The following is a 26,707-nucleotide window of genomic DNA, read 5'->3' as shown; positions in this document are numbered from 1 at the left end:
TGACATTGGGAACTATGTGAGCTCTATGTTACTGATTTTCCATGTAGCTTTTTAGCACAGAGAAAATCTACTCATGGAGAGAAACTGATGAGTCAGGAACCTAACACACCTCAAAGATGTATTTAGACATTCAGACATGCCTGTCCATGAGCACAGGGGAAACACATGCAGACACATACAGCAGTAGAGAGAAACTGCAGTGCAAGGAAGTATACAGATAAACTTCCACAGGCACTCAGGATAGTCTTCATTATGAGTGTTGCTCTGCCTCTAAATTAGTTAAACTCAAATTCATATATTCACACATAAATATCTACATATGTCTTTTTTCAATGACCTGAAAAATATCCAACTTGAGAATTTGACTAGAATTAGAGAGACTGAGAAATAAATTAGTAAAGACTATAATTTTGATTTTTACTAATCTTTCATTTTTGTATGTGTTGTCTAGTCTGTGTCAAATTGAGGTGTGGGAAACCCATGTATGGAAATGCCTCCTAAAGGTCTGTCAGTAGGCAAGCATGTAAGACATATTTTTTAATTAGTGATTGACAGGAAGAGCTCAGCCCATTTGTGAGGGGTTTGACCTGGGCAGGTGGTTCTGTGTTCTACAATAAAGCAGACTGAGCAAGGCATAAGAGTAAGCATATAAGCAGCACCCCTCTGTGGCCTCAGCCACACAGAAAGGAACTAAGGCAACTAATTCCAAAATCTTTGAAAAGTGTCAAATGACCACTAATGAAACTTTTGTTTTTAATTGTGGGAGACTGTGTGAATCATGGAGTCTTGGCATCCTCTTTGCTATAGTGTTGAATTTCATCTAGTGGATTGCTTTCAAAACTGCATGGTGATAGTGAATTTACAATCCCACACCACCTTGGAGTTTTGCATAACAAGCAGAGAGTAAACTTAGCTATTAAACAGCATATAGCTGCTCCAATGGCTGACAATAGTGTGTCCTCTTGTATTTACCCAGTACCTGTGCCCAGTAAGGCTTTGGAACTTATGGATGCCAACACTCATAATCATGATTTCCCAAACAATATTACCAAGCTAAAAATTACTGTTTTCACATGCCTGTCTCTTTGGTCATTTTAAGGAGCATATTCCACAAGCAATATGATTTTGCTAATCCTTGCAAATTGTTTGCTGGGTACAAATTATGAGGGCTTCTATCTTCCTCTTTCCCTAAGCAATGAGAGGCTACCTTTTCTACTCCAGCTCATTCATCACCCATACCCCAAATCTGTAGCCACCCAGCAGAGCAGTCATATGATCCTCACTGCTGTAGGTATTTTCTTCCCAGTAGGCTATTTACGTAGGTCACTTTCCCACATTTTGATCTTCTTATGGATATTGTGGTATATGAGGACAGGTTTAATGAGCTATGGGGCAAGGATAATCCCCAGCAAATGAATCAATTAAACAGCTTTCAAGCCAAATTTATAATGATGTCAAAGTCATTTTAGAAAACATTTTAGCTATATCACTGAGAAATGAGGCAGCCAGGGCAAGTATTCAGCAAATGTTTAACAGGCATCCCATGCTTTGTAGGATGCAAAGAGATGGAGGCAAAATCAGGCTGTTCAGCTTTTGTGGACCAGACCTGTTCACAAGGTAACAATGTGAGAAAGTGTAATAAAATATCAAACCCTAAGAGGTGAACCAATAGGAAAAGGAGCACACATGTGTAAGGGGACAACTCTACTTACACAGCTGAATTAGGAGAAGGATGGCTGACTACATTTGAGTTGGATCTATAGAGACAGAAAGTTCTCAGTGATGGAGAGGAGTGTTAAGGTGCATGTGGGAACTGATATTGAATTCCAGTGATCTTGCTACTGCAAGCAAAAGCTTAAAGAGGAAGGGAGAAGCATGATGCAGAACAATTTTATAGTCATGGGAACATCATGTCTGGTGCCCTGGAAAATGTAAGATGTCCTCACACTGAGTTCATGTACAAGCAAACGAATGTGTATGTGAAGCTGTGTGTGTGGAGGCCAACCGTCAGCTACCATTCTTTGGTACAGTTTTACTGATACTGCTTTGTTCTGTAAGTTGGATTTGCTGGCCAGTGGATGGTAAACTGACTTCTGAATAAGAGGCCCAAGTTGTATGAGATTCACAGCACAAACCAATGGAGACAAAAGTGCATTTCTGGGGATTGTCAAAGCAAATTCCTCCTAATAAGCTGATTTTATAACACCAAGAGTATTTCATAATTCTGGAGGTCAGAATGGCATAAATTAAAGTGGTATAGGGCTGTATGTTCTCAGAAAGAACCCAAGTAGTGTTTTCCCTTGTTTGCCCCCTGCTTTGGCTGCCTCCTTCCAGTGATGGTTGTTCCTTGTAGATGCAACAGGCCAGTTCCTGGACTCTTTTTGTCTATCACTCACTTTATGCTCATTTGTACAAAATCCTTGTAGAAATGTGTCTTTACGGCAGTATGTGTGAAGGCCAGAGATCAACCTTGGCCATGATTCTTTAAGTACTGTGTACTTAAAGAACATGTACAACATGTTTTGTTACAATAAGACTCCTTCTTTTGAAAGGAATTCACTGTGTATGCTAAACTGAGTGATCATTGAGCTATAGGGATCCACCTGTTTCTGTATACCCATCACTAGGATTATAAGTGCACAGCACTAAACAAAGAATTATTTACTTGCCTTATGAGAATAGGTCTTAGGTCTTTAAGCAGTTGCCTACCTAGCCATCTCTCTAGCACACACCAGTCACCATAGTAGAGGCTCTTCTAATCCCACGGAGAGTTCCCATGAAGATGATTATACCAGCAAACACCTAGTTTCCAAACAGGTCACATTTTGAGATTCTGGGAACACATGAGTTTGTAGGGAAACATTTCAACGCATTACAATGAGCCTATTTATGCACATGCTTTATAAATAAGCAAAAAAAAATCCTGATCTAGTCTTATCATATCCATTTCTAATCCCACTAAGGGGCAAAGCATAGTAGCTGTTTTTTTTTTTTTTTTTTTTTTTTTCTGCACACACACACGTGAGCTGCTTTCCTTCATTTATATTCTTTGTTCACTGTACTTCTATGACATCTGTAAGGGCATTGGTCACATAATTTATTATCAAGTCTTTGCACGTGTGTGTGTGTGTGTGTGTGTGTGTGTGTGTGTGTTGTGTTGTGTGTTTATGTGTGTATACATGCATGCATGTGTGTGTATGCACATGTCCTTGTGTGACTGTGGAATACAGAGAACAATCTTAAGTGCTGTTTACCACAGGATCCTCCTGTTGTCAACACCTGTGTATGCCAGGATAACTAGCCCTCTAATTTCTCTGCCCATCACTGGAGGAGGACTGGAGTTACAGATACTTATTCAGGTTCCAGGTTTCAAACTCAGCTCCTCAAAAGTATGTGTGAAGTACTTTGCCTATATTGCTATCTCTCCAGTCCATTGACCTCGGGCTCTTACATCTAAGTAAATTCTTATTTAATGTAACATTTTTGTCTTTAACTATAGAAATGCCTGAGAAACTAGGGTTTCCACAGTTATTGCATTATATCTGACTCTACCAAGGAAACTCCTAATGACCAGGAACTTAAACTACCATGGGCATCACATAAGCAGTTCTAACTATGAGTAGCAATTTTCTTTGAAAAATGAAAAATAATCTCTTGAATTACCACAATGATGAGGATCACTCAACCTCAACTAATATCACCAAATATTTTCTAGTCATGTGTATTCCAAGAGAGCTGCTTTCCTTCATTTATATTCTTTGTTCACTGTACTTCTATGACATCTGTAAGGGCATTGGTCACATAATTTATTATCAAGTCTTTGCACACCTCTGTGTGTGTGTGTGTGTGTGTGTGTGTGTGTGTGTGTGTGTGTGTGTATGTGCATGCACGTGCATGTGGAGGCCATAATAACTGGAGAGAATCTTTTTTAGTAGCCATCTACATTAGTTTTTGAGACAGAGTGTCACCTTTCACCCTGAACTCATTGATTTGACTTGTGATGGGCTGGCAACTAAGCATCAGGGACCCTTGTTTCTCTGCCTACCCATTGCTTGGATCACAATTACAGGCTCCAGTGTCTTCCTTTGTTATTGATTTTCTGGGGATTCAAATTAATGTCCTAATTTCTGTGCAATGAGCATTTGGCTGCTGGAGCTGTCTATCTATCTATCTATCTATCTATCTATCTATCTATCTATCTACCTATCTATTTATCTATCTATCCCATGAAGACTATTTGTATTCTATGATGACCAGTGGCTCTCAATCAATAGTTATGTCAGAAGAATAGGTACCTGTGTGGAATTTTCTTCAGAAAAATCACCAACTAGTAATGCTCTTAATACAAATCTCTAAGGTCTTCAATGCTAGTCCTTTGTTCTTACCAAACCAATGACCTTTGTGTTTACTTCTAAGCAGTTAAAGGAGTTTCATATATTTCTCACTAGTCAATCATGTGATTTATCATAATACTAACTTAGGTACTGTTTATTGAAAAATGACATATAATTTTTCAAAGCCAGAATTCATTGCATAACTTCTGTGAGCTTGGATTAGGTGCATATGTTTGTCTAAGATACAGCCTGAAAGGCTCAAAAAGATTAAGTGGTTTGAAAATCTATGTGCCAATAAGAAACATAGTCAACAACAGAATGTAGACTCCTCATTTCAATTCCTAAGTAATTGCTTTTTCTACATGTCAAAGACATTGTTTTTGGTCTTAGCAAATAGTGGCAATTTTACATTTGGGGACTTCATATTTCTGAGATTTTTGTTGAGATCATATTCTAGTTTTCTCCCAAATCTAGAGTCTGTTATTTCTTTCAGTTCTCCTTTTTGGGGGTACGCTGAAATTTTGGCCATGTGCCTAGTGTTTCTTGAGCAATAGTAATATTGTATTTACTTATATAGAAATCTCTACTGGTGAGTGTCTTCATTTTCTGAGAGGAGTTTAGAGAATTTCTCTAAGGAGACTGAAGCTGTTATGAGTAAAGTGCTTGCCTAGTGTGTACTGAAGTCTGAGCTCAATCCTAGCACAAGTCTGGCATGATGTTAATGCCCCTAATATCTACATCCTAGAAGACAGAGCCAGAGGCACAGTTTCAAGGTCATCTGAAACTATACAGCAAGTGTGAGGTGAGGCCAACTTGGAAGATAGAAACTTTTGTTTTATTGTTATTATCACTATTACTATTATTATTTATAATTTAATCTAAGCATTTAAATTATTGCAAAACAAGCTCATGTTGCTAGAAACCAGTCACAAATGAGCATTTTGACTTTTTGAACAGCTACTTGAACCACTTGAAAATGAATGCACAATACCTTTGTGGTTTTTGCTATTAATTAACTCATATGACTCATATATGTTTCTTTGGGCTCTATGCCTCCAAGGGAGATGCTTAACAGTGGTCCCCAGCTGTTACTTTCAAGTTATATTGGGAAGCTTTTCCTGGGAACTGACTTAAACAAAATGCCACTGGCTTACAATCTGTTGTTAAATTCCTGGCCCACCAGGTGGTTTGTTTTGCTTCCAGACCCACTTGCATCTGCTAGCAGACATTACTTAGTAAATGTGTCCAATCCCCAGGGTAGGAGATGATTTCACCCTCCTGAAGCAATTTGGGGCTCCTGTGTGTGTGTGTGTGTGTGTGTGTGTGTGTGTGTGTGTGTGTGTGTGTGTATCAGGGGGTATAGTCAACAATGCAGGAGCCATTTCCCTTACCACCAAGTGCTTATGTTGCCTAGTGTCTGGAATCTGCAAATACCACTCTGCTCTGAAAATATGCACAGAAATGTGAACAGCATTAGCGAGTCTGCTTGGAAGAGGGCACTTTATGGGCCTCTATGTGCACACTTGTGAGGGATAAGGATCAACTTTGGGTGCCATTTCTTGGTCATTATCTACCTTGTTTATTGAGGCAGAGCTGTCACTGGCCTGGGATTCACAAAGGAGACCAGCATTTTGCCCAAAGGATCCACCTGTCTTTCTCCTCAGTGAGGATTACCACTAAGCACCACCACAAGCAGAGCTTTTAATGTGGAGTTCCTTAGGCTTGCAAAGTCATCACTTCGCTGACTTCACTATCATTCCATCTAAGCCATGGGAATTTCAAGGCACTCACCATTTTACTTTTAAAAGTTGACTTTGGGGATTCATACAGGTTATTATTCTATAAACACTTAAGTATTGTTGATTTGAGCACTTCCCCATGTAAGGGACCCTGGGAGTCTATGCACAACAGCCTGATGAGCCAGATGTAGGTTTTATAAATGTCTGGCAGGTGCAGATTCTATGGCTCAGAGTTATGAATTTCTGCTCACAATGACACGATTACCAAATAACAGGATTCAAACTCAGATTTGTCTAAATCCAGAGCTCAAAGGGGAGCTCAGCTAAGTACTTTTCAATTAAAATGATTCAAATGAAACAGTGTAATCCTACTCCAGTCTCAGGGAGAAATCCTCTTCCCCTTCTTAATCCACAGGGCAGACACAAGTTAGAGACACACTTCATCTACTGTTGGATAAACAAAGGCAGCTCAAGCTGGAAAACAATGAACTCAGAGTTGGTCCACCATCCTGAACGGGAAATCCTAACCACGTCTGCTTGGGGCTGAAGACAGGTGTCTCTGATCATGCCCAAATGGGCATGGTCAGCGTGAAATGGAAAAGGTTTAGAGTCCAGGGGTGCACACACACTCACACATCCCTTCTTCTTCCCTTGCTCCCTGTTGCTTGGCTAGGCAGATGTGGGTGAGTGGTATTTTCCTAAATAAACTCCCTTTAAAATCTAGACCTGACTCCATATTGCCATCTGCTTTACCGTCCTTCTTAGTATGCATTCTGCCAAGTGCCCTAATAAGTGGTGCCTAGTTATTCTAAAACATGCTCATTTATTTTCTGTTTCCCTTTTCTTGTTTAAATCAGGAACAATGAACAAATCCTTTATATTTCCCTTCACCTAGGGTCAGACAGCTTAGCTACAGGAAAGGGGTTATGACTATCTCCAAGAACTGACATTTGTTGCATTTTATTCTGAAACAAGACACCTGGGTGTCTGGATTTGTTGCAGGCACTCTGTAGTAGTGAAGGGGTCAACCCTTCCTCCCCCCCATTTTGGAAGCCATGACAGTATAACATGTGCTTACCTGACCTTGCTGGGCCTGTCCTGGTCACTAGGAGGTCAGATACCCTCCTCGTGGCAGGGAACCAATCATAAGTTAGCTGTCAGGACTATGCTTTACATCTCTGGGGGTGCTTTACCACAAGTGAAGAACAGTGATTTACAGAGTATAGCAACCACCCTGGGAGGGCCTATGGGCCATAACAACCAGTTGACCAATCAACACAGAGCAGGTCATCAAATCCTGGAAGGGCACCATTCCTGAGACTGTGCATACCCCTATACACTCCCCTTACTCTGCCCTATAAGATCCCTGTCTCATGGTTTCTTGGGGTCTTTTCTCCAACTGTCTGCCATGGTGGATGGATGAAAGGCCAGAACTAATGGGGTTAGCTAGTTAAACAACTGCAATAAAAGACACTTTGCTTTTGCAACGAAATGGGCCTCTTGGTGATTTTGGGGTTCAGAATTTGGGCACAACAGTGGGAAGACAGAAGTGTGAAGATTGGTTTTCTCGTCTTCAAGTCTCAGCCCTGCTCTTCATGCTAGACCTAGGCTTGTGATCCATGACAGGAAATTACTGCCTGCTTCTTCTTGTTTCTTTGCCTTTTTTAGGAGTATAAGGGATTGAACCCACAGTCTTCATACACCCCATGTTTAGGTCTCCACAACTGAGCTATAGCCCCACTCTTTATTGTCTCATCTTTAAATGGACACCATCTCTCCTATGCTCTGAAATGAGTTTACAAAAGCATTCAGCACAAATGTCATTCAAGGAAGACAGCTACTACATATTGTGTCTAACAGGCTTGAAGGGGAGAAATGTGGAGGGGGAACAGCCAATCAAAAACAAAGAAAACCTACTTGCAAGCTGAGGTGATCATTCATTTGGTAAAGTTCTTGCCTTGCAAACATAAGAACCTACATTTAATCGCTAGATATTTGGGTTTTTTGTGTGTTGTTGTTTGTGTTTTTGTCTTATAAGGGCAGATTTCTGGAGTTTACTTCCAAATAAGTCTACCTTAGTATTACCAGGCCAATGAGAGATGCTATCTCAAAAAAGTTAAGAGGGATAGTGAAGGGAACAGCTTCCCTTTTGGCAGCCACGTGCTTCTATGACCTTGTTCTAGACACTAGAAAGTCAGATGCCTGTCTCATGACAAGGAACCAATCAGAAGTTAGTTGGTGGCGCTATGCTTTACGACCCTGGGTGTGCTTTACGGACAAGCACACAGCAATAATGTAGAGAGCATAGCAACCACCCTGGGAGGGTCTATTGGCCATAACAACCAGTTGACCAATCAACACAGGGCAAGCCCTCCAAGCCTGGAGGCATACCAATCGTGAGCCTGTGAGTACCCCTAGACACTCCCCTTACACTGTCCTATAAGATCTCTTGGGAGACCCTAGGAGCCCTCTTTGCTAGCCATCTGCCATGGCAGGTGGGTGAAAGGCCTGAGCTAACATGGGGTTAGCTCGTTAAATTACAATAAAGCCGCGTGCAGTTTGCAGCAAGCTCTCGAATCCTCCTGGTGATTGGGGTGACCGAGAACGTGGCCTGGGACCCCGGATACTTGAGTTTTTCGGGGGTCTAACAATAGCATCTGAGAAAGTACAATGAGATTGTCCTCTTCCATGGCCACCCCCCCCCCAGCAAACAGACATACATCTGCAGTTATAGACACTGAAATAAAACACTTGCAACCCCATCAAATAATGCCTGTCATTCAATCACGAGTCAGCCATGTTTACTAACATACATTTTATCTAGACAGTAATTAATTCAAGAACTCTCCATGTCCTTTACTGACTGTTGTAGTTTTAATGTGGAATTTCTTCTATAGGACCAGATATTGGAATACTTGGACCCCCCCAGCTGTTGATGCTGTAGGGAAGATTGTGGAACGTTCAGAGGTGAAGCCTTGTGGGAGGAAATGAACCACTGGGGTGCACCTTAAGATTTTACAACCCGCTTCTTGTTTAGCCTCTGCTCCTTAACTGGTGATGCAGTTTGTTCAGCAAGCCCCTATTCATGCTGCCATGCCTTTCCTACCAGGACAAACTGTATCATCCTAGTACTGGGGGACAAAATAAGCCCCCTCTCCCTTAAGTTGCTTTTGTAGGTGTACTTTATCAGAGCCATAGAAGAAACTAAGCCAAGGACAAAGTTGAAGTCACTGCCATTGCACAATGTTAGAGACAAGATCCTCTTTGCTTCCATGTATCAGGGCTTGGCACCATTGCTAAGGGCAGTGCATGTGATGGTGAGGGAGATGCATATCACTGAGCTGTGTCTTTGATGTTTCCCATTTCAGTGATACTGGTTTGGGGCAATACAACCTTAGAGTAACTAGACACAATTTCCATAAGACATCTCACTACAAAATTAAAATTTGAACGAAAAATATGTGTCCAACATTTTCTAGATATTTTAACAACTATCAAAAAGTCATAAATTAAATGACTCGATTTTATAGCTCAGGATAAATAAAGCATAGCAAGTCAAGATTCAAGTTTATATGTACGTATAAAGCACACACTCCTTAAATGTATTGTATTCATGTAAATGAATTTAAATCTGTGAGCACAAATGTTGTAGATCAGGTGCTCTGACAGCCTGCCTTCCAGGGACTCAGCGGCAGCAGCTTACGCCGTCGAATTTCCACTGCTGCTAAAAGTCGCACATTTCCACCGTGTAGCATGTGCACTCTTTAAAAGGGGCCTGCCGTCACAGGTCTCTCTCTTGCTTTCTATGTCTTATTTTTTTCTCTGTGTCTCTGTGTCTCTGTGTCTCTCTGTCTGTCTGTCTCTCTCTCTCTCTCTCTCTCTCTCTCTCTCTCTCTCTCTCATGTCCCCATTCTGAGATGGCCTTTTGCTTATCTCCCTCCCCCAGTAAACATCTAGCCTCAGGTCTGTTGCTTGACAAGATCTCTTAGCAGCACACCTTGGCCCCAGCCTGCCAAGGCACTGTTTGTTTGCTTATCCTAACAACAAATACATTTAATTTAGTTGCATTTATATAAATGAATGCATCTTTGTAAAATGCCATGTATATTTCTATGTACACACACACACACACACACACACACACACACACACACACACACATATATATATATATATATATATATATATATATATATATATATTCTTCTGTGTGTGTGAACTATATGTATATTAAAAGTGTCTATCAAGTCTTTCTTAAATACTAGGGTCACATTCTGAAAGTAGCAGTTTCACTCACATTCCGTACATTTAAATACAGCCATCTGGAAGACTTCAGGTCCCAGAGAAATGGTTTATAAACATCCACATTGATTTTGCAAGTTTAAAGAACTCAAATTTTTAAGTGACTCTATTTTTAAAATCTTTCCACAATGTCACTTGAAGCAAGATTTCACATTTTTTTCCCTGATAATTTGGCTTTTGCATTACACAGATCTGACAAAGCCATTTATTGAGTTGTCATCTAATTGTTTCAGAAATTATTAAGTGACAAATCCATCTCAAAAAGAGAACACTGACAAGCTGACACGTTATGTGGAGTGAGGGAGGCGCATAAACGATGCCTGAGCTGCAACTAGAATACCGGGCAGGGAAGGGAAAGCAAAACACCAAAGCTCCTTATTCAAGCTGTCTTTCCTTGGACCAGTATAGGAGAGAGGCCACCCTGCACTGAGCTTGGCAGTGTAGTTGGTATTCACCCCGGAGTCACTGGTTGGTGCAATCACTTGCATGTGCACACCGGCACCAGCAATATAGCCTCAGTATTTCCAGGTGTGGGGAAAGCCATCTCAAAGGAAAGGAAACCCAGACTCTGGCCTCTAAGTAGAGCTGGTTTGACAAGCTCTACTGTCATGGATTTCTTATTATCTCATCTCTAAAGCAGCTTGGGCTACCTCTCTTATGCTATGTGCAATTAGTCTCCTGTGCATGTACAAACCTTTTTGTTTCTTGGTTTAAGTGTGTGTGTGTGTGTGTGTGTGTGTGTGTGTGTGTGTGTGTGTGTGTGTTTGCAGGTACATGTATCCCTGTGCATGTGTGCAGAGTCCAGAGAAAGATATCAGGTATTTTACTCTGTTGTTATCCACCTTATTCTTTTGAGACAGGCTTTTGATTGAGCCTGGATCTAAGCTAGCAGCCAGCAAGTTTGGAGGTCCTCCTATCTCTGCCCTGCACAGCTCTGGGTTACAAATGGTCACATTTGGCAGTTTATATGAGTGAATGTATTTGAACTCAGATATCAGTGCTGATGCTGCAAGTGCTCTTGCTCTTCTTAACACACATAGCCTTGTGAGCCTATATGTTTTCCTTCCTTCGTTCACACAAACATACAGGACTCACATGCAGTGTCTGAAATAACAGTACATCACAGATGCAGCTACTTCACAGGAAGGCTGTAGAAGGTTCATATCCTGGAGAGTATGCACTCAATATCTCCAGATCCACCTGAGCTGGACCTACAGCCAGCAGAGAATCATAGAAAAGGATGCTAAAGTGTATAACCTAGCCTGCTTAGTTATCCCTTCTAGATACTTAGTTTTTTAGTATGTTACTAGAACTCTGGCCCACTGTCATTGTAACTTGTCATAAAGGAAGAAAGATGATACAAAACTGTAGCCAAATCATTACAAAGTAAAAATCGCTTCTAGGGAAAACTTAGCATACCATTTGATCTATTGGCAAGCCTGAAATATATATCTCCCCATCTTCACACAGCTCTTTATGGTGTTCCTTCCCATGATTTGTCTTCCATCTCGTAGAAGATTACCACATCCTTCGTTTAAACAACTAATCTATTGTCTTGCACAAGCTTACACTCTATTATAGTCAAACAACACAAGAAATGAGGGACTCAAGATTCTTTGATAGTTTTAAGGGTTTTTTAAAAAAAATAGTTTAGTTTTAGTTTTCAGTGTGCATGTGTGTGGGCGCGCGCGTGCGAACGTGTGTGTGTGTGTGTGTGTGTGTGTGTGTGTGTGTGTGTGTGTGTGTGTGAACACCTGGGGCTTCTGATTTGGGCCTGGAGTCCTTTTCTTTGGACATCAGTAACTCCCTCAGGCTCTTCCTACAAGCTCCTCAGTCTGCTGCTGCAAGGCCTCTGAGCTAATTGTCTTTAATGAGCTTGCTGGGTAACTCTGCCCACAACCCACTGAGAGCTTACCTTTCCCATTCCTCAAAAAGTGCTGACAGCTTTGGCTTCTTCTTTGTTGTGTACACAAAGCTCAAATTTAAGAAACTGAGAGCTGGTATCCTCTGGGTACCTTAACCCAGAGGAAGCTATGGGCCTGCTTTAGTAATCGGTATCATTTTCACCATTTTAGCTCTGGTCAAAGCTCATCAAGTGCAATGAAGCCACTTCTGGTTTACACAGAGCTTCACAAAGTGAGGTCTCAAGCAGCTGCCCCACAATCACTTGATAATGTTTTAGAAATGTAAATTCTTAACCCAACTCTGACCTATTGGGTCAGATGTTCTACAAGCAGAGCTCAGCAAACTGTGCTGTTAAGAAGCCCTGTGGGACAGGTTGAGGCTTGCTCATTTTTGAAGCTCTCCTTTTACAGGTCATATGAGGTCAGCATCCCCATTACACTTGCTTTTCAAGGGAGGAAGCTAAGCCTCCTAGGGATTTAGTTATCTTTCAGAGCCACAGATTATTTTAAACTTCAAAGCAGAGACAAAATACAGAAGAAAACAACAGCCTCCAGATGAAGCACAAATTGCATGTGTAGTAGTGAAAAGCTCAGTAATGGGGGCAGAGATGTCTCGGTTGCTAAAGTGCTTGGTGGGCAGAATGAGTCTCTGATTCCAAATCCCAGAGCTCCAGTGAGAAGTCATGTGTGAGAGTGTGCATTTTCAATCCCAGCACAGGATAGGTAGAGACTATTGGATTCCTGAGGTCTCTTGGCCAGGCAGCAGGGCCAAATTCAACAGATTCAGACTACTGAGAGAACCTTTCTCAAAAATACCTTGAGGAAGGACACCTAAATTTGAGGTCTGTCCTCTACATGAATGCACACATATGCATACCAGGAAACATACACACACACACACACACACACACACACACACACACACACACACACAGAAAAGAAAGAAAGAATAAAAACAAAGAAAAAAGAAAAACTTAGTAAAAGAAAAGACAATTAAAAACAACTCCCTTTTTTCGGGCACTATACTTAATGTAATTCAATAAATTTAAAGAAACCAAAACTACATTAAAATTGAGATATTTTTCTGATTTCTTCTATTCTGTGGAGAAAATATCCAGAACCTAATTGGTTTATATCTATTGAAAATACAATTATGAGTGGAACATCCTGGGAAACATGGAGTACTTTGACAACAAGATTAATTCCATAGTAGTGGATTTAAAAGAATTAATTTTAAGCAGATCATCCCAGTCCTTTGATATCAAGTACTGGATCCTATCCCACTACAAATTCGACAAGGGTGGGGACTGAGGTCATCTGCTGTTTCATAGAAAGTTTCCAAATGAATATTAATCCTGAAGACTGCATATTGACTCCCTGTCTGTGGAATGTGTTTAAATGCCACCTGTGTAAATGTGGGAAAGCATTAGCTTCCTGAAGAGGCTAGACCCCACGCAGAGATGCGCCCTGAAACATCACAGCAAATTCTCACATTAAGTAAGGAAAACAGATGGGCATCAGTCAGGAAGTCTTAGGACTAAGTATGAAGCCAGAGGGCCAGAGAGAACCCTGCTGAGGCTTGAACAAGTAGAAGCTGCTGATTGGACCATTTGCTCCTTCCTCCCCTTTCAGCACTGTTCAATCCACCTTCAGAGTACCTCAGGTCCTTGAAGACCATAGACAGCCACCGGGGCATCTCAAAGAGAGCAGACACTGAGCTTCAGAAGTCTCTCCTTGGTGATTTAAGGCTGGATCGATGTGAAGCTAGGACTTCATTTCCAGGTACTTCCTACCACCACAAGCAAGGCAATCTGTAGATTAAAGTGTCTGAGCAGGAAGTGTGGCAAAAAGCATACTGGGGTCAGAAAGCAGGTACATCTACACCTGCTGTGGCTGGCTGCTGCCAAATCTGTGCTCAGGGGCTTCAAGTTACATTTCTATCCAGTGGCACAGCTACTGGATAAATTGACAGCCTGAAAGCACACAGTTCTTCCTTGACTTCCTAAAACAACAACAGTAACAACAACAAAAAAATTCAGCTAGTAGTAGTTCCTTGGGAATTTTATTGAAAAAAGTTCATGTACATGTATATATGTATTCATATATGCTTATTAATTCTTTGAGAATTTCATATAATGTGTCTTGATTACACTCACCTCTTATTTCTTACCCTGAATCCCTGCAGATCCACTCCTTATCACTAACTGCCCGATTCATTTATTTTCCTTGTTCTTTTTAGAGGAGAATATATCACAGAAGATGTCCTGGTACTTTGGCTCTTACAGTATTTTTATCACCTCATCCAAATGTTCTCTGAACCGTAGGTGTTGACGGGTTGTATTACAAATGTATTGATTGGGGACAGGTATCCTGTGGTCATGTGATCCTGCATTGAGGAGTAATGGCCTCTGGGTAGTCAGGAGCAGACATGAATTCCCTCCTATTGAGCAGGACTTAAGTCCAAGCCTGTAGATGAGTCCCACTCTTGCACCTTCAGAAATCTCTTGCCATACTGGTCATTGTTGTGGTGTGAAGGCATTTTAGCTGAGTAGGGATGTTGATTGTGTCTTCCCCATGGCCACTTTCATGGCTCCTTTCAGCACTATTAGAGATAGTCCTCAGTAAGGAGGCTTCCAGCTCTGATCCAGACTGATTCCTCTAAGTCCTGGGTCCAGAGTTTGTGGTGTCTTCAGAAGTAGGGTTGAGCTTTCTTTACTCAAGTACTAAGGACAAGAGCAATAGCCTAAACTGTTTGGTGGGTCTCTTGGACTTCCATGACTGACAACTCAAAAGTTTTCCCATGTCTGCACTGGTATTTTTATTAGGTAGGTAATGGATTGTGTGTGTGTGTGTGTGTGTGTGTGTGTGTGTGTGTGTGTGTGTGTGTGTGTGTGTTGTGCATTGTCATTCCAAGTAGCATAACTTCAATTAATATATACACAAACATAAGTTATGTGTAATTTTGAATAAAATAAATAATGTAATATAATTCCTTAGGGTCTTTTCAAATACACTTAGTGTTACTTATCCCTCCCTTTCGTTTAAATAATGTTGAACTCAAAAATTAATAACCATAGTATTCACTTCTAAGAATATATGTGTGAGAAAAAAATGATAAAATATCTTTAAAATCATGGCAGTTGCCAGGCATGGTAGCCAGTTCCTTTTAACTTAGCACTCTGGAGGCAGAGACTGGAAATCACAGTGAGCTCATAGCAAGCCTGGCTGACACTGTGAGTTCCAGATCAAAAAAATCCTGGCAAAATTCTTTAATGAAATGTTATTTTATGTATCTCATTACTTTATTTTAAAGATGTTAAAGCAAGGTTTTTGGTGATGATGCAGTGGGTAAGAGTAATTGCTAGAAAAGCATGAAGATTTAAGAATGAATCCTTAAACTCTAATAAAAAAAAATCCTACGTTTCACAGTGTGCCTATCTGTAGCCCCAGGGTCATCAGGTACAGAGGCAGGAGGATTACTGGGGCTTGCTGGCTACCAGCCTAGCTCCAGTTTCACTGAGAGGACTGAGAGTCTCAAGGGACTAAGTCAGAAAGTAACAGGACAGAACACACAACATCTGCCTTCATTTCCCAAATGCACAGATGTGTGAAGTGTGTGTGTGTGCGCGCGCGCGCGCGTGCGCGCGCACACACACACACACACACACACAAGAATGTGGACCATGTTACAGAGGAGCCATGTCTTAGTCTTATGCAGACATATGATACAAGCATATATACACTAAAATAGGATCATGGACCATGTTACAGAGGAGCCATGCCTTATTCTCAGGTACATACATATACACACTCACATAAGAACATGAGTCATGTTACAGAGCAGCTATGTTTTAGTCTCTTATATACACATACACACACTCACATAAGAAGTGGGTCATGTTTTAGTGTAGGATACACACATACATACACTCACATAAGAAGTGTGCCATGTCACAGAACATGTTTAGTCTCTTCATGGTTCTGGGCATCCAGGGGAGGAAGAGACTGCATCTTTAAGTCTCTGTTCATGAATCTAGTCTGGTGCTAGGCCTATAATGAGAGCTTAAAAGATATATGTTGATAGTAATGAGCTTCTTTCTCTCAGATTGTTTTCTGAAATTGGTAAGCTTAAAATAGTATATCAAACAGTGATCAATACTCAGGACGTGCGAGGCAAAATTGGCCGAATAAATGTGTGTAAATCAAGAAGATAGGAGAGCATCTCCCAGAAAATCTGGGAGCTGCTCAAGGATGAAATTGGGGAACTGATGACTGAAATGCGCAATCCATTGTTTCAATTGACCTCAGGGTAAGAAAGTGCTGGGTAACCAGTGCAAGCCTTTTATGTGCAAACAGACTCCAGAAAGCTAAGTAGTCATGAGCATCACATCACACAGGCTGGAGGATCCCACTGTCAAGCACCCGATAGCTCCTGTGTTTGGTAAAAGGTCTTTGTAAAAGTGAAATGCAAAATGAATATGAAGAAAGTGTGAGGTGTCTGGAGGAACATGAAAGGCTAGTGTATTTGCTGATTTTCTGGTTGTTGTGACAAAATAGGTGACAGGAAGCAACTTCAGGGAGAATAATTTGCTCTGGTTTATAGTTGGAAGGGATATAATTCCTCACGGGTACATGGCTGCAGCAATGACTGTCTGTTCTTTACACTGTAGCTGCAGTCGGGAAGCAGAGTGGGAACAGACAAAGCATCTCTGTGTTTACCACATTGTCCCACAAAACCAACAACTATTCCATACAGGGTGTCTCCAAGGGGACTTGTCTTTCCACTTGAATTTGGCTGAGCATTGTGTTCTGAAACTGTGGTGGAAGTTGCTTCATCTTCTTCATCACCAGTTCTGAACTGCCAATGCATTTAGGCTACTGTGTTATATTTCGTGGCTTATGTGTTCGGATGCCACCAGTGCTGAGTTTGTAAACTGGTTCTGTCACTTTACTGCACATGAAATAGCCCAGCTCCCTTGAACTTTTGAAATTTCCTTTTGTTCTATAAATTGAAGCAACCAATTAGGCTTCAATAAATGGTAAAATGACATGCTCCTCCTCTTAGCCCAGTGTTCAGTTGCATGAAATTCTGGCTGAAGAATATCTGCTGCACAGAAGTGTGTGTTCTGGGTTCACATACTGTAGGGAAGTCGCTTTGAACTCTGGAAAGTTGTCTCTGAGGAAGGAACATCAATTACATAGGCAAAGTCTTATGGGCATCCATGTTTCTTCACAGACATTACTCTTCACGTTTCTTTTTCTCTCTCTCAGGGACCTTATTCATGACCTTCACATCTTCAGAAAAGAGTATTCAATATTGTCACATAATATATTCTTAGAGCTTTTCCATCTTAGAAAAATTGACCTGCATCAAATGCAGGGTGTCCATTTTAGGGGAACAGACTGGGTGGCATTCAGGAAGGTATGAGTAGACAGGACAGTTAAATAGGATGAACTATAGTCTGCAGATTCCAAACAGAAGAAACTGCCAGCGGCCTTTGCTTGCCTGCAATTTGCACCTGAAAGTTGCTTCTTGGAGTGTATTTGCAAAAAGAAAAAAGGGGTAAATTATCACAAAGAGTTATGGGTCATGATTTGAAAAGGAAAGCAAGTGACTGGGAGGAAGAGAAATTTTAAACACCATGACTCACAAGAGTTGGCTCTGTTTCTTGTTTTGTGTTTTCTTTTTGAGCCCAAAGAAGAAGGGGTGGCAGTGCTGGTGATATCAAAGATTTTAGGTGACTTGGAAGTCTCTAAATAGGAAGGACATGAATTGGATCACAGAAACAGGCTTGTAACTTTTTGATGCATGTGTGAAAGCAGACTGCAAAGTGCCTTATTTACCATGCCTCAGTAAAGACCTAAATGCTGAGGTGGGGAGATGTCTCAGCAGGCAAAGGTTCTTTCCTCTACTCTGAGGACCTGGGGTCAATCCTTGGAACATACAGAGTGGAAGAGAACAGACAGCTGTAGCTTGCCATCTACCTTACACATACACCCCACCAACACACATGAAGTAAATAACACTGACTCAGGCTGTGGCTTTGAGTTACAATTTTAACCTTTGCATTACTCTGACATGTTCTACACCAAACCCGAAGAGACTTTAGATCCACTAGGATTCTGAAAATTGTTGAAAGTCTGTCCCTGAGACACCTTCAAGCCTGATCATTTAGTGGCCAGGAGCTCAGCTTGTTAATAAATCATGAGGCATTGCTAAGTGGTTGCTCAGTGGCCTCGTTCATGAACGTTCCACTTAGTGACAGACCAGGAACTCTACAAATTGTATTTTTAGAGCACAGAGATTTTTCTCCTGTCTATTGCAAAGGTATCTTCTAAAGGTTCTTTTCCTGAACTGAACTTGAAATAAAAGAAAGCTCTTGGGTGCTGGTAAATTGATGCCCCACACTAAGTATGATATTTGTAATGTTTGCTATGCCTACTTTAAATACTATTACAAACTGAAGTACACCAAACTTCAAGTCTCTGCAAACAACAAAAATGAGCCTGAGGATGTAATTGTTAGGATAGAACATGCCTGATTTACCTCAGGCCATGAGTTCCATCCCCAGCAACACATAAAAAAAAAAAAAAAAAAAAAAAAAAAAAAAAAAAAAAAAAAAAAGTGTTGCAGAGATGAGTCAGCATAGATCATGCTGGGATTTACTTAAAAAGCTAGTAAGTGTGGCATTCTGTCTGTAATCCCAGGGTTTAAGAGACACAGACAGGAGCTCCTTAGAGAAGGCTGGCTGGCTAGTCTAGTTTAAGGATGAGTTCTGAGTTCAGTGAGAGACCCTGCCTCAATGCCTAAGAGAGGGAACGATCAAAGAAGATGTTCTCATCACCATCCATGGGACTCTATGCGTAGTAGTACACATGTACACATATGGGAATGTAAACAAAATTAGAACACACATGTGAGTCAGCACTCATGTCAGTAGGCATGCACACATTTACTTTTTCTTTCCTCTTTTTGAGTGAGTTCTGTGACACTGTGCATGTTTGTGAGTGTTTTGACACTGTGCATGTGAGTGCTGTCACCCTTTGCATGAGAGTGAACTGAGACCGTGCATGGGATTGCTGTGATGCTGGGCTTGAGAATGCTGTGACCCTGTGCATGTGTGGGCGCTGTGACTTGTGCACGTGAGTGCTGTGACACTCCATGTGAACACTGGCATGCACACATTTTCATATATGCCATCCACATACAAAAAAAGAAGAAGCAGTCCTCAAACGATGCTCTCAGGCAGCATCCTTGAAGCTTACACTCAGTATCCATGGGCTTACATATTGGGGTTATATGTGGAAAGTCAAATGAACCATTCAGACAGTTGTGTTAAAAAAAAAAAAAACAAACTCTCCTTTTGTCCATTTCATTTCTTGAATATATGACCTTATCAGTACAGTGAAATTAAAAATCAAAATTCAGAATGAAAAATTAAGGTAATCTTTTGTGTGTGTCCGTGTGTGTGCTTGCATGCATGTTTATGCTTGTGTGTTGAGGCCAGAGGTCAATAATGCATATCTTCATTAATTGCTCTACACCTTAATTTTTTTGAGTCAACTTTTCTAACTAATCCTGGAGCTCACCAATTTGGCAAGACTGGCTGGCCATCAAGTCCAAGAGATCACCCATCTCTGACTTCCCGAAACTAGGGTTAGAAGTGTGTGCCACCATGTCCACTTTTTCTTTTCTTTTCTTAAATGTATCTACATACTAGGCAATGGAACCGATCCTCATGGCTGTGTGACAAACATTCCATTCACTATGCCATTTCTCATACCCAAAGCCATCTAGTTTACCCCAGCATATTTTGACCCAAGTTCCAATATTAGCTAAAAAGGAGACTCCACATATTTTTTTGTGAAATGTTTGAAAAACACCAGTTTGACAGACATTCCTAGACCACTTCAGAGTTTAGACACTATTTGGAACACACAGGTACAGTGAGGTAGAGTTGATGATTTCTTACTTTTTTTTTATTTAGCAGTGTGTGAATTAAACAGTGGGATTTAGAATTATTCTTCCAGAGTAAGTCTGACAAGGCTCACGTTTCAAGTGAGAAAAGAAAAAGAACTGTGAAAATTTTTTTAAAAAAGAGTAATAAAGGAGAAACAGACCTTAATTTTGCAATCAAGTATATTTAGAAATAAAATTTAATTTTGACTGATGTTGCTAGTGGGGCCTGGAAAGTTTCAGGCTGTTGGGGTTGACAGGACAGTGGCAACAACCATGACCTTCCACACTGTAGCACTAAGAATTATGGTGATTCCAGAGTACTTTACTAAAAGCCCACAATTAGTCCAGTGTGTCAAGGCTTAGTTCTCCATGGAAGCAGAAGATAGAGATGCCTGCCTTGAAAGAAATTAAAACCACTTGAAACTCAAGTGAACCAACACCTCCAGCAAAGTTAAGAGCCCTTTGCCAGCTGTTCCCAAACATAGAGCGATGCCTTGAAATGCATCCTGGGGCCCAGGGAGGCAGAGAGAAGGCAGCTTAGGAGCCGAAGAAAATGAAACTTGGATCTTTTCTTAAAGATGGGAACAAAATGACTCCAAACTGCAACTCCATCTGAAAACAACCAGTTCTGATTGAAAACCCCAGAGAAAATAAATAATACCACATCTATTTTCCCCTCTAAAGTCAACATAAAATTTTAAAATGGTTCCCCGGGCAGAAGGACTGCTTATTTCTCACTGCAAACCGAACAGCAAACCAAGCACAAATCTGTAAAAATTGATGTGGACTTCAATATTGAGAAACAAAATGGAAGAGCCTCCAAAAAAGTATTTTCAAAATGAAAAGCCATGTCCTGTGAGAATATTGCAACTGGTATCATAAGTGACCCAAGTAAAGATGACAACACTAATATTCATTATTCTGTTTAGTAACTAACCAGAATGCTTAGTTTACCCCTAGTTTCACTACCAGGTGTTTGATAGGCAACAAATATGTATTTACATTCTTTTCAACAAGGTTGGGCTAACACTGAAAGATGGAGTAACTGAAGTCAGGGCTGCACATAGGGAGGTTTCATGAGAGAAAGAATGTGTTAGCCATCAACATGTCTTCAAATTTTATGTTCTTTTAGAAAAAATGGTGATGCTTTTCTCCCAAACTAAAAGCAGAGTTTGTTTACATGTTATTTTATCCAAAGCATGAAGTTGCCTTTTTTGATATCTAAATGTATGTTTATATATGCATGCATGTGTACCCCTGTGTAAAGAGGCTTGAGATTGACTTTGGGTATCTTTCTCTCTCACTCTTTATCTATGTAGGCAGTGTCCTATTACCTTTCTGATGAGTCTAGTTAGCCAGCATCCGTTGAGGGACTCTACGGATGCAATCACATCTACTTTTTTGTCCATTCTTGGGATCTGAACTCCATCCCCCACCCTTTGATAGTAAGCACTGTGCCTGCTGAGCCATCTTCCTAAGTCCCAAACTCCAGCCTCTAGAGACAGCTCCAGGTCTCATAACCCTGGGCCTCTTGTACCTGCTTTCTTTTCCTTTTGTTCTTCTAGCAAACTTTTGCTGACAGGAGGGTTACATATGTGGGGGCTGCATCAAGAAAGAAAGCTCTGCTTTATCCCTTAGAGCAGTTGTATCACTCCCAAACTGATTATTACTCACAGTGCCAGGATAGGTCTAAACTTTGACATCTTTCCTCTATTTGAATGCTTTTAGAACCTTGAATGGTGGCTGTTCAACACAGTCAGACAAGTATACAGATTCCCCAGGCCAAATTCCACATTTAGCAGCCTTGGACAGTGACATAGTTCAGTTATTTGGGTAAGTTATGTAAAGTGTCTGATATATATTTAAACAAATAAGTAGACATATATCCTCAACTAAGATGACGGTAAGTATTGATTGTCAGTTCGACAGAGTCCAGAGTCATCTGAGAGATGAGCCTCTGAGCATGTCTGTAGTGTTCATTGGTTGTGCTTATTTAGATGGGAATATCTTTCCACTGCAAGTGGCTAGGATCCTGGAGTGTATAATACCAGAAGGGAGAACGTGACCTGAGCACTAGCATAGCATACCTTGATCGTTATGATTATGGATGCCATGTGACTCAGGTCCCTCAAGCTGATGCTGCTGTGACTTCCCTGCCATGATGGATAGTAACCTTGAACCATAAACCAAAATAAGCCCTTTCTCACTTATGCTGCTGTCCTTGGTGGAATTTTATACAGCAGCATGAAAGAAAGACAATAAGATAGCCAATGTCATAACTGACAATCAGATTTTTCAGCGTGTTTCCCTATTTTTATAGATGACAGAGTCTGTCAAAAACAATAAAAGCCTGTGGAAATTGCAAGAAAGGGAGTAACACACGAAAATGTCCAGCTGACACTATGATTTCCCTTGGAATAGAGTTACCCTGGAACCAGGGTCAAGATATGATTTCATCATTTCTAAATGGGTACAGGACAGTGATTAAGCCTCCACGGTCTGGGTACAGCAAGATGCCAGAAACACACACTGGTTAGCATTAGCAAATCTCATCTTTATTCACTGGAAGACGAAAGTATTTCCTACCCAGATGCTGTCTTCTTGCTTGTACTGTTGCCAGTTGTGCCCTGTGTCACTGAACATCAGGCGATAGCTTGTCACCCAGTCAGAGCTCCCATATCTTCCCTGCGTGGCCACTGCTGTAATCTCCACTCTGTTGCCCAGGTCCATCTGGAGCCACTGTTGGGCATTGGAATCTGCTGGGGACCAACCACCAGTTCCTGGGATAGGATGAAAGAGAGACTTATGATAATGCCTTAGGAAGTCACCATTTCTATGTTCAAGATCAGTGAAACCATGTTCAGCTAAGACACCATTGTTCTCTGCCTCTGAAGTTAAACTCCTAGTACTTTCAGAACCAAATTTCTATCCCCTAACTCAGGGCTCCAAGTTCTATGCAAGTGCAGTGTTTACAGTGTCTCCTTCCTTCTCCCTCTCCTTCCTTCTTCCATTCCCCACTCTTTCACTTCTCTGTATGAATTTGTACTATGTACCTGTAGGTACAAAGGTGAAAGAAGACATTAATTGGCCATTTCATGGGCATCATTTATTCATTTAACATTCATCCTTTATGAGGAGAATGATGAGTAAAAGTGAAAGAAAAGATTGATGAAAGCTTGCAAGAAATCACCACAAGAAAAGACAGAGTTTACAATAGTGGCCCAGGGAACAGACTGTCTTAGAAGGTGTTCAAAAGGCCTTTCAAACACAGAGGCAGGAAAGCTGAAAACCAGAGGTCAGGATACCATGCCTAGGAAGGGTGGGAAGTAGACAGTTATACAATCACTTATGCACAGGGCACAGAGGAAGGCATGGTATATACACGGTCTCAGTTCATGAGGAAGGCCAGTACATTTCATATGTAGCCTGCTGCACCAAGACACACAAGAACTTTGCAACAGCTGCTTTGCTCCCAGACTATTCATGAATTTTGAACTTTGTCGATAATAAATATTCATTCTCCAGGAATTGGAAGACTTGTGCCTTAAGTTTTTGTCTCCAGCTCAAGTAGGAAAAAACAAATCCTATGAACTTTTATTGACTACTGAATTCTCAAGTCGTCTGGAACCTGGGGTGAGGGGTGTCACAGAGTCTTACGAGATGGGCAAGCATGTGGTGAAAATCAGCCATTTCACTCAGAGCAGGAGATGAGAGAGCTACCAAGCTTAGGGAAGTAAGTAATAGATTCGCCTTTGCCTTCAACTTACATGCTTGGTCCCATGATGCTCTAGTTTATCTCCCACCAAGTTGAAGAGCATTTCACTCACTCATGGCTTGGCAGCTCAGGCAGTTTCTGTATCCTGGTCCCCACTGCACAGTCCCTCACTGCATGTGACTTAATATGTAGATACTGAAGCTGCTGAAAGCAAGGCAGAACCCATTCTGATCTTAAGACAAATGTAGGATGTGAGGAGTATCAGCATCAGATAGTCTCTAATATTTTTGTTGTATAAGCTTCTTTTTATTATCATTATATTTATTTCTACTTGTTATTAATAGGTCAAAGCAGGGAAGGAAAAAGGCATGTGACTGGCATTTACTCTGAAATGTGTTCTGAGTGGTTTGTATGACACCAACAAGATAGGTACTGTGGTTCACTGATACTTCCCCCCTTTCTGTAGAAAAAGGGCTGCATGTATATGGAGGTTATGTGGGGTAACTAACTGCATTATTTAGCTTTCCATATTGTTACTGTATGTACTATAACCACAAGACAAAGTTCTCAAGAATAAAAGCTGTAAGTGGATTTCTGGCTACCCTTTGCCATTTGCTCTCACCTTCCCATGTCATTGAACAAGGTCTAGGTTTGCTGGAACCATAGTGTTTGAGTAGTTAAAGAAAGGTTGATTTGTGTGCTTGTGGTTTTTGCACATAGCATTTTCTTTTAGTACATCTATTGGATAAACTTATTATAAAATATATAAGGGAAAAGATAAAAGTATAAAATAATACATACAGAACTTTATGAATGGGCAGAATAAAGTGGGACTTTGGCCCTTTTGAGTGATGTTTACTAGTTAGAAATGAAAATATTCAAGCCTTCATAATTTGCTTTTTATTGCTAATAGTCCCCAACTGGACTTCTTGATCATGCTTTAGACTTTTTCCTTTTTATAATTTTTCATGTAAGATAAAAATCTATATTAAATCTAGAATAAAGCAGGTCTACAGTGATGGCCCAACAGGTAACGTGCTTGTGGTGCAAGAGCTGAGTTTGGATCCCAGTGTTCATGTAAATCCTAAGCAGGTGTTCTGACTTAGTTGTAGTCTCTGTGCACAAGAAGTAGAGACAAGGAGGTCCCCAAGTGAATAGGCAAGCGAATCTAGCAGGGTCAGGGAGTACTTGGTTTTAGTGAGAGACACTGCATCCATATAAAAGGTGGAGAGCAAGTGAGCAAGATACCCACGTTACAAGACCTTGCTCTTTATTTGCACGTCTGCTTATATGAACACACATCTTCCCACACACATGTAGATACATATATACACATTCAAGCACACCATGCATACATATGAGTAAAGAAAATGTAGTAATAAGTGTGTACCTTTGTAAAAACCAGTTAATTTCATAAATAAATCCCAAACTTTAGTTTTAGTATAATATGGGTTCTTCAAATGTGTCTGAAGAAAATCACATTTTCTTTTTATTCTGATGAGATTTTATTCAAACCTCAGTTTCTTAACCCTCCCGAAAATGAACCAGTATGGAAAAGTTGCTGTGGGCATTCATTAACAGATGAAATTAAACATGTTCTGAAACTTCCACTCTCAGCTTAGGCAGTTAGCATGAAGGGCCACTCCCTGGCTGATGATTGCGTAGGCCCCTTTCCCTGGTTTGAAGAAATCCACTCCCCCCCCCACACACACAATGAAACTAATAGGTAGACCCTCAATGTTTCTGTGGTTGTCACAGCAAACATTTTTCCTATTAGCCAAACAATAAATGTGTTCTGGAAAATGACCATGGGCAACCTCAAGAAATGTATAGCTTTTCTAAGACAAACAATGTGCTCATCCATTCCTGTTTCTGAATTATATCAAAATTGAGTATACATGAACACAAATAAGTGGAAATATGAAGTCAAAAGTGCCAATGGATACAATATTGTCCATTGTCACAGCTAATGTTTCTGTGATTTCTGAATATAAGGACTGTCATCAATCCTGCAATTTACACTTAAAAGCATTTAGAAGGAATTTCAATTTCAAGAAAACTTAAAAACCTTCATGTGTGCCAGGGCATGCATGTGAGAGCTAGAAGACAGTCTTTGGGATTTGGTTTTCTTCTTCCATCAGGTGGGTTCCAGGGTTTAATTCAGGATGTTAGCCTTGAAAATAGGTCTCTTTACCCAAGGAGCCAACTTTTAAGTTGGAAAAGAAAGGATAAATGATTACACTGTCTATATGTGATATTCAGAATAAATACTCAGAATTCAGCCATACTTTTCCAAAACATCAAACCAGGGATGATCTTTAGACTATGTCTGATTTCATTTCCAACTACCTATGAACCTCATCTACTGCATACTGGACTCTTGACTAAGGTCCCTTGTAGCCCAGGCTGGCCCCAAACTCCTTGTGTAGCTGAGGATGACTTTGAACTCCAAATTCTCTGGCCTACACCTGAGTGTACATGTTGGGAATCTAACCAGGGCTTGGTGAATACTAGCTAATTACCAATTCAGCAATATCTGAGCCCTTCCCCTAGACAGCTAACTTCAGACTTTTTTGCTTATTTTTTGTTTGTTTTTATTTTTGTTTTTCAGAAGATGTGGTGCAACTAGATGTTAATGTAAACAATAGACGCCTGGTTCAGTAATCAGATCTCCTTCCAAGGCTAGGTTAGAGGAGGTATTCCCAACTGTACTTAGCCATAGCACCAGGGGAGTCAGGCAGCTTATCCTACCA

The 26,707-nt window shown here is 40.7% G+C and overlaps 1 protein-coding gene across 3 annotated transcripts in view; it reads right to left on the bottom strand.

Moving 5' to 3' along the window:
- Cntnap5 (contactin associated protein family member 5) overlaps positions 1-26,707 on the bottom strand; it is an 897,862-nt gene that overhangs the window by 649,908 nt on the left and 221,247 nt on the right. For all 3 annotated transcript variants that reach the window (XM_035445443.1, XM_035445444.1, XM_035445445.1), the window contains exon 3: positions 22,826-23,019. In XM_035445443.1, coding sequence (XP_035301334.1) covers positions 22,826-23,019 — 194 coding nt within the window. The remainder of the gene's footprint in view (positions 1-22,825; positions 23,020-26,707) is intronic.

Source organism: Cricetulus griseus, chromosome 5, assembly GCF_003668045.3.
Source record: "Cricetulus griseus strain 17A/GY chromosome 5, alternate assembly CriGri-PICRH-1.0, whole genome shotgun sequence".
Classification (NCBI taxonomy): Eukaryota; Metazoa; Chordata; class Mammalia; order Rodentia; family Cricetidae; genus Cricetulus; species Cricetulus griseus.
This window is presented reverse-complemented; position numbering and strand designations above follow the sequence as displayed.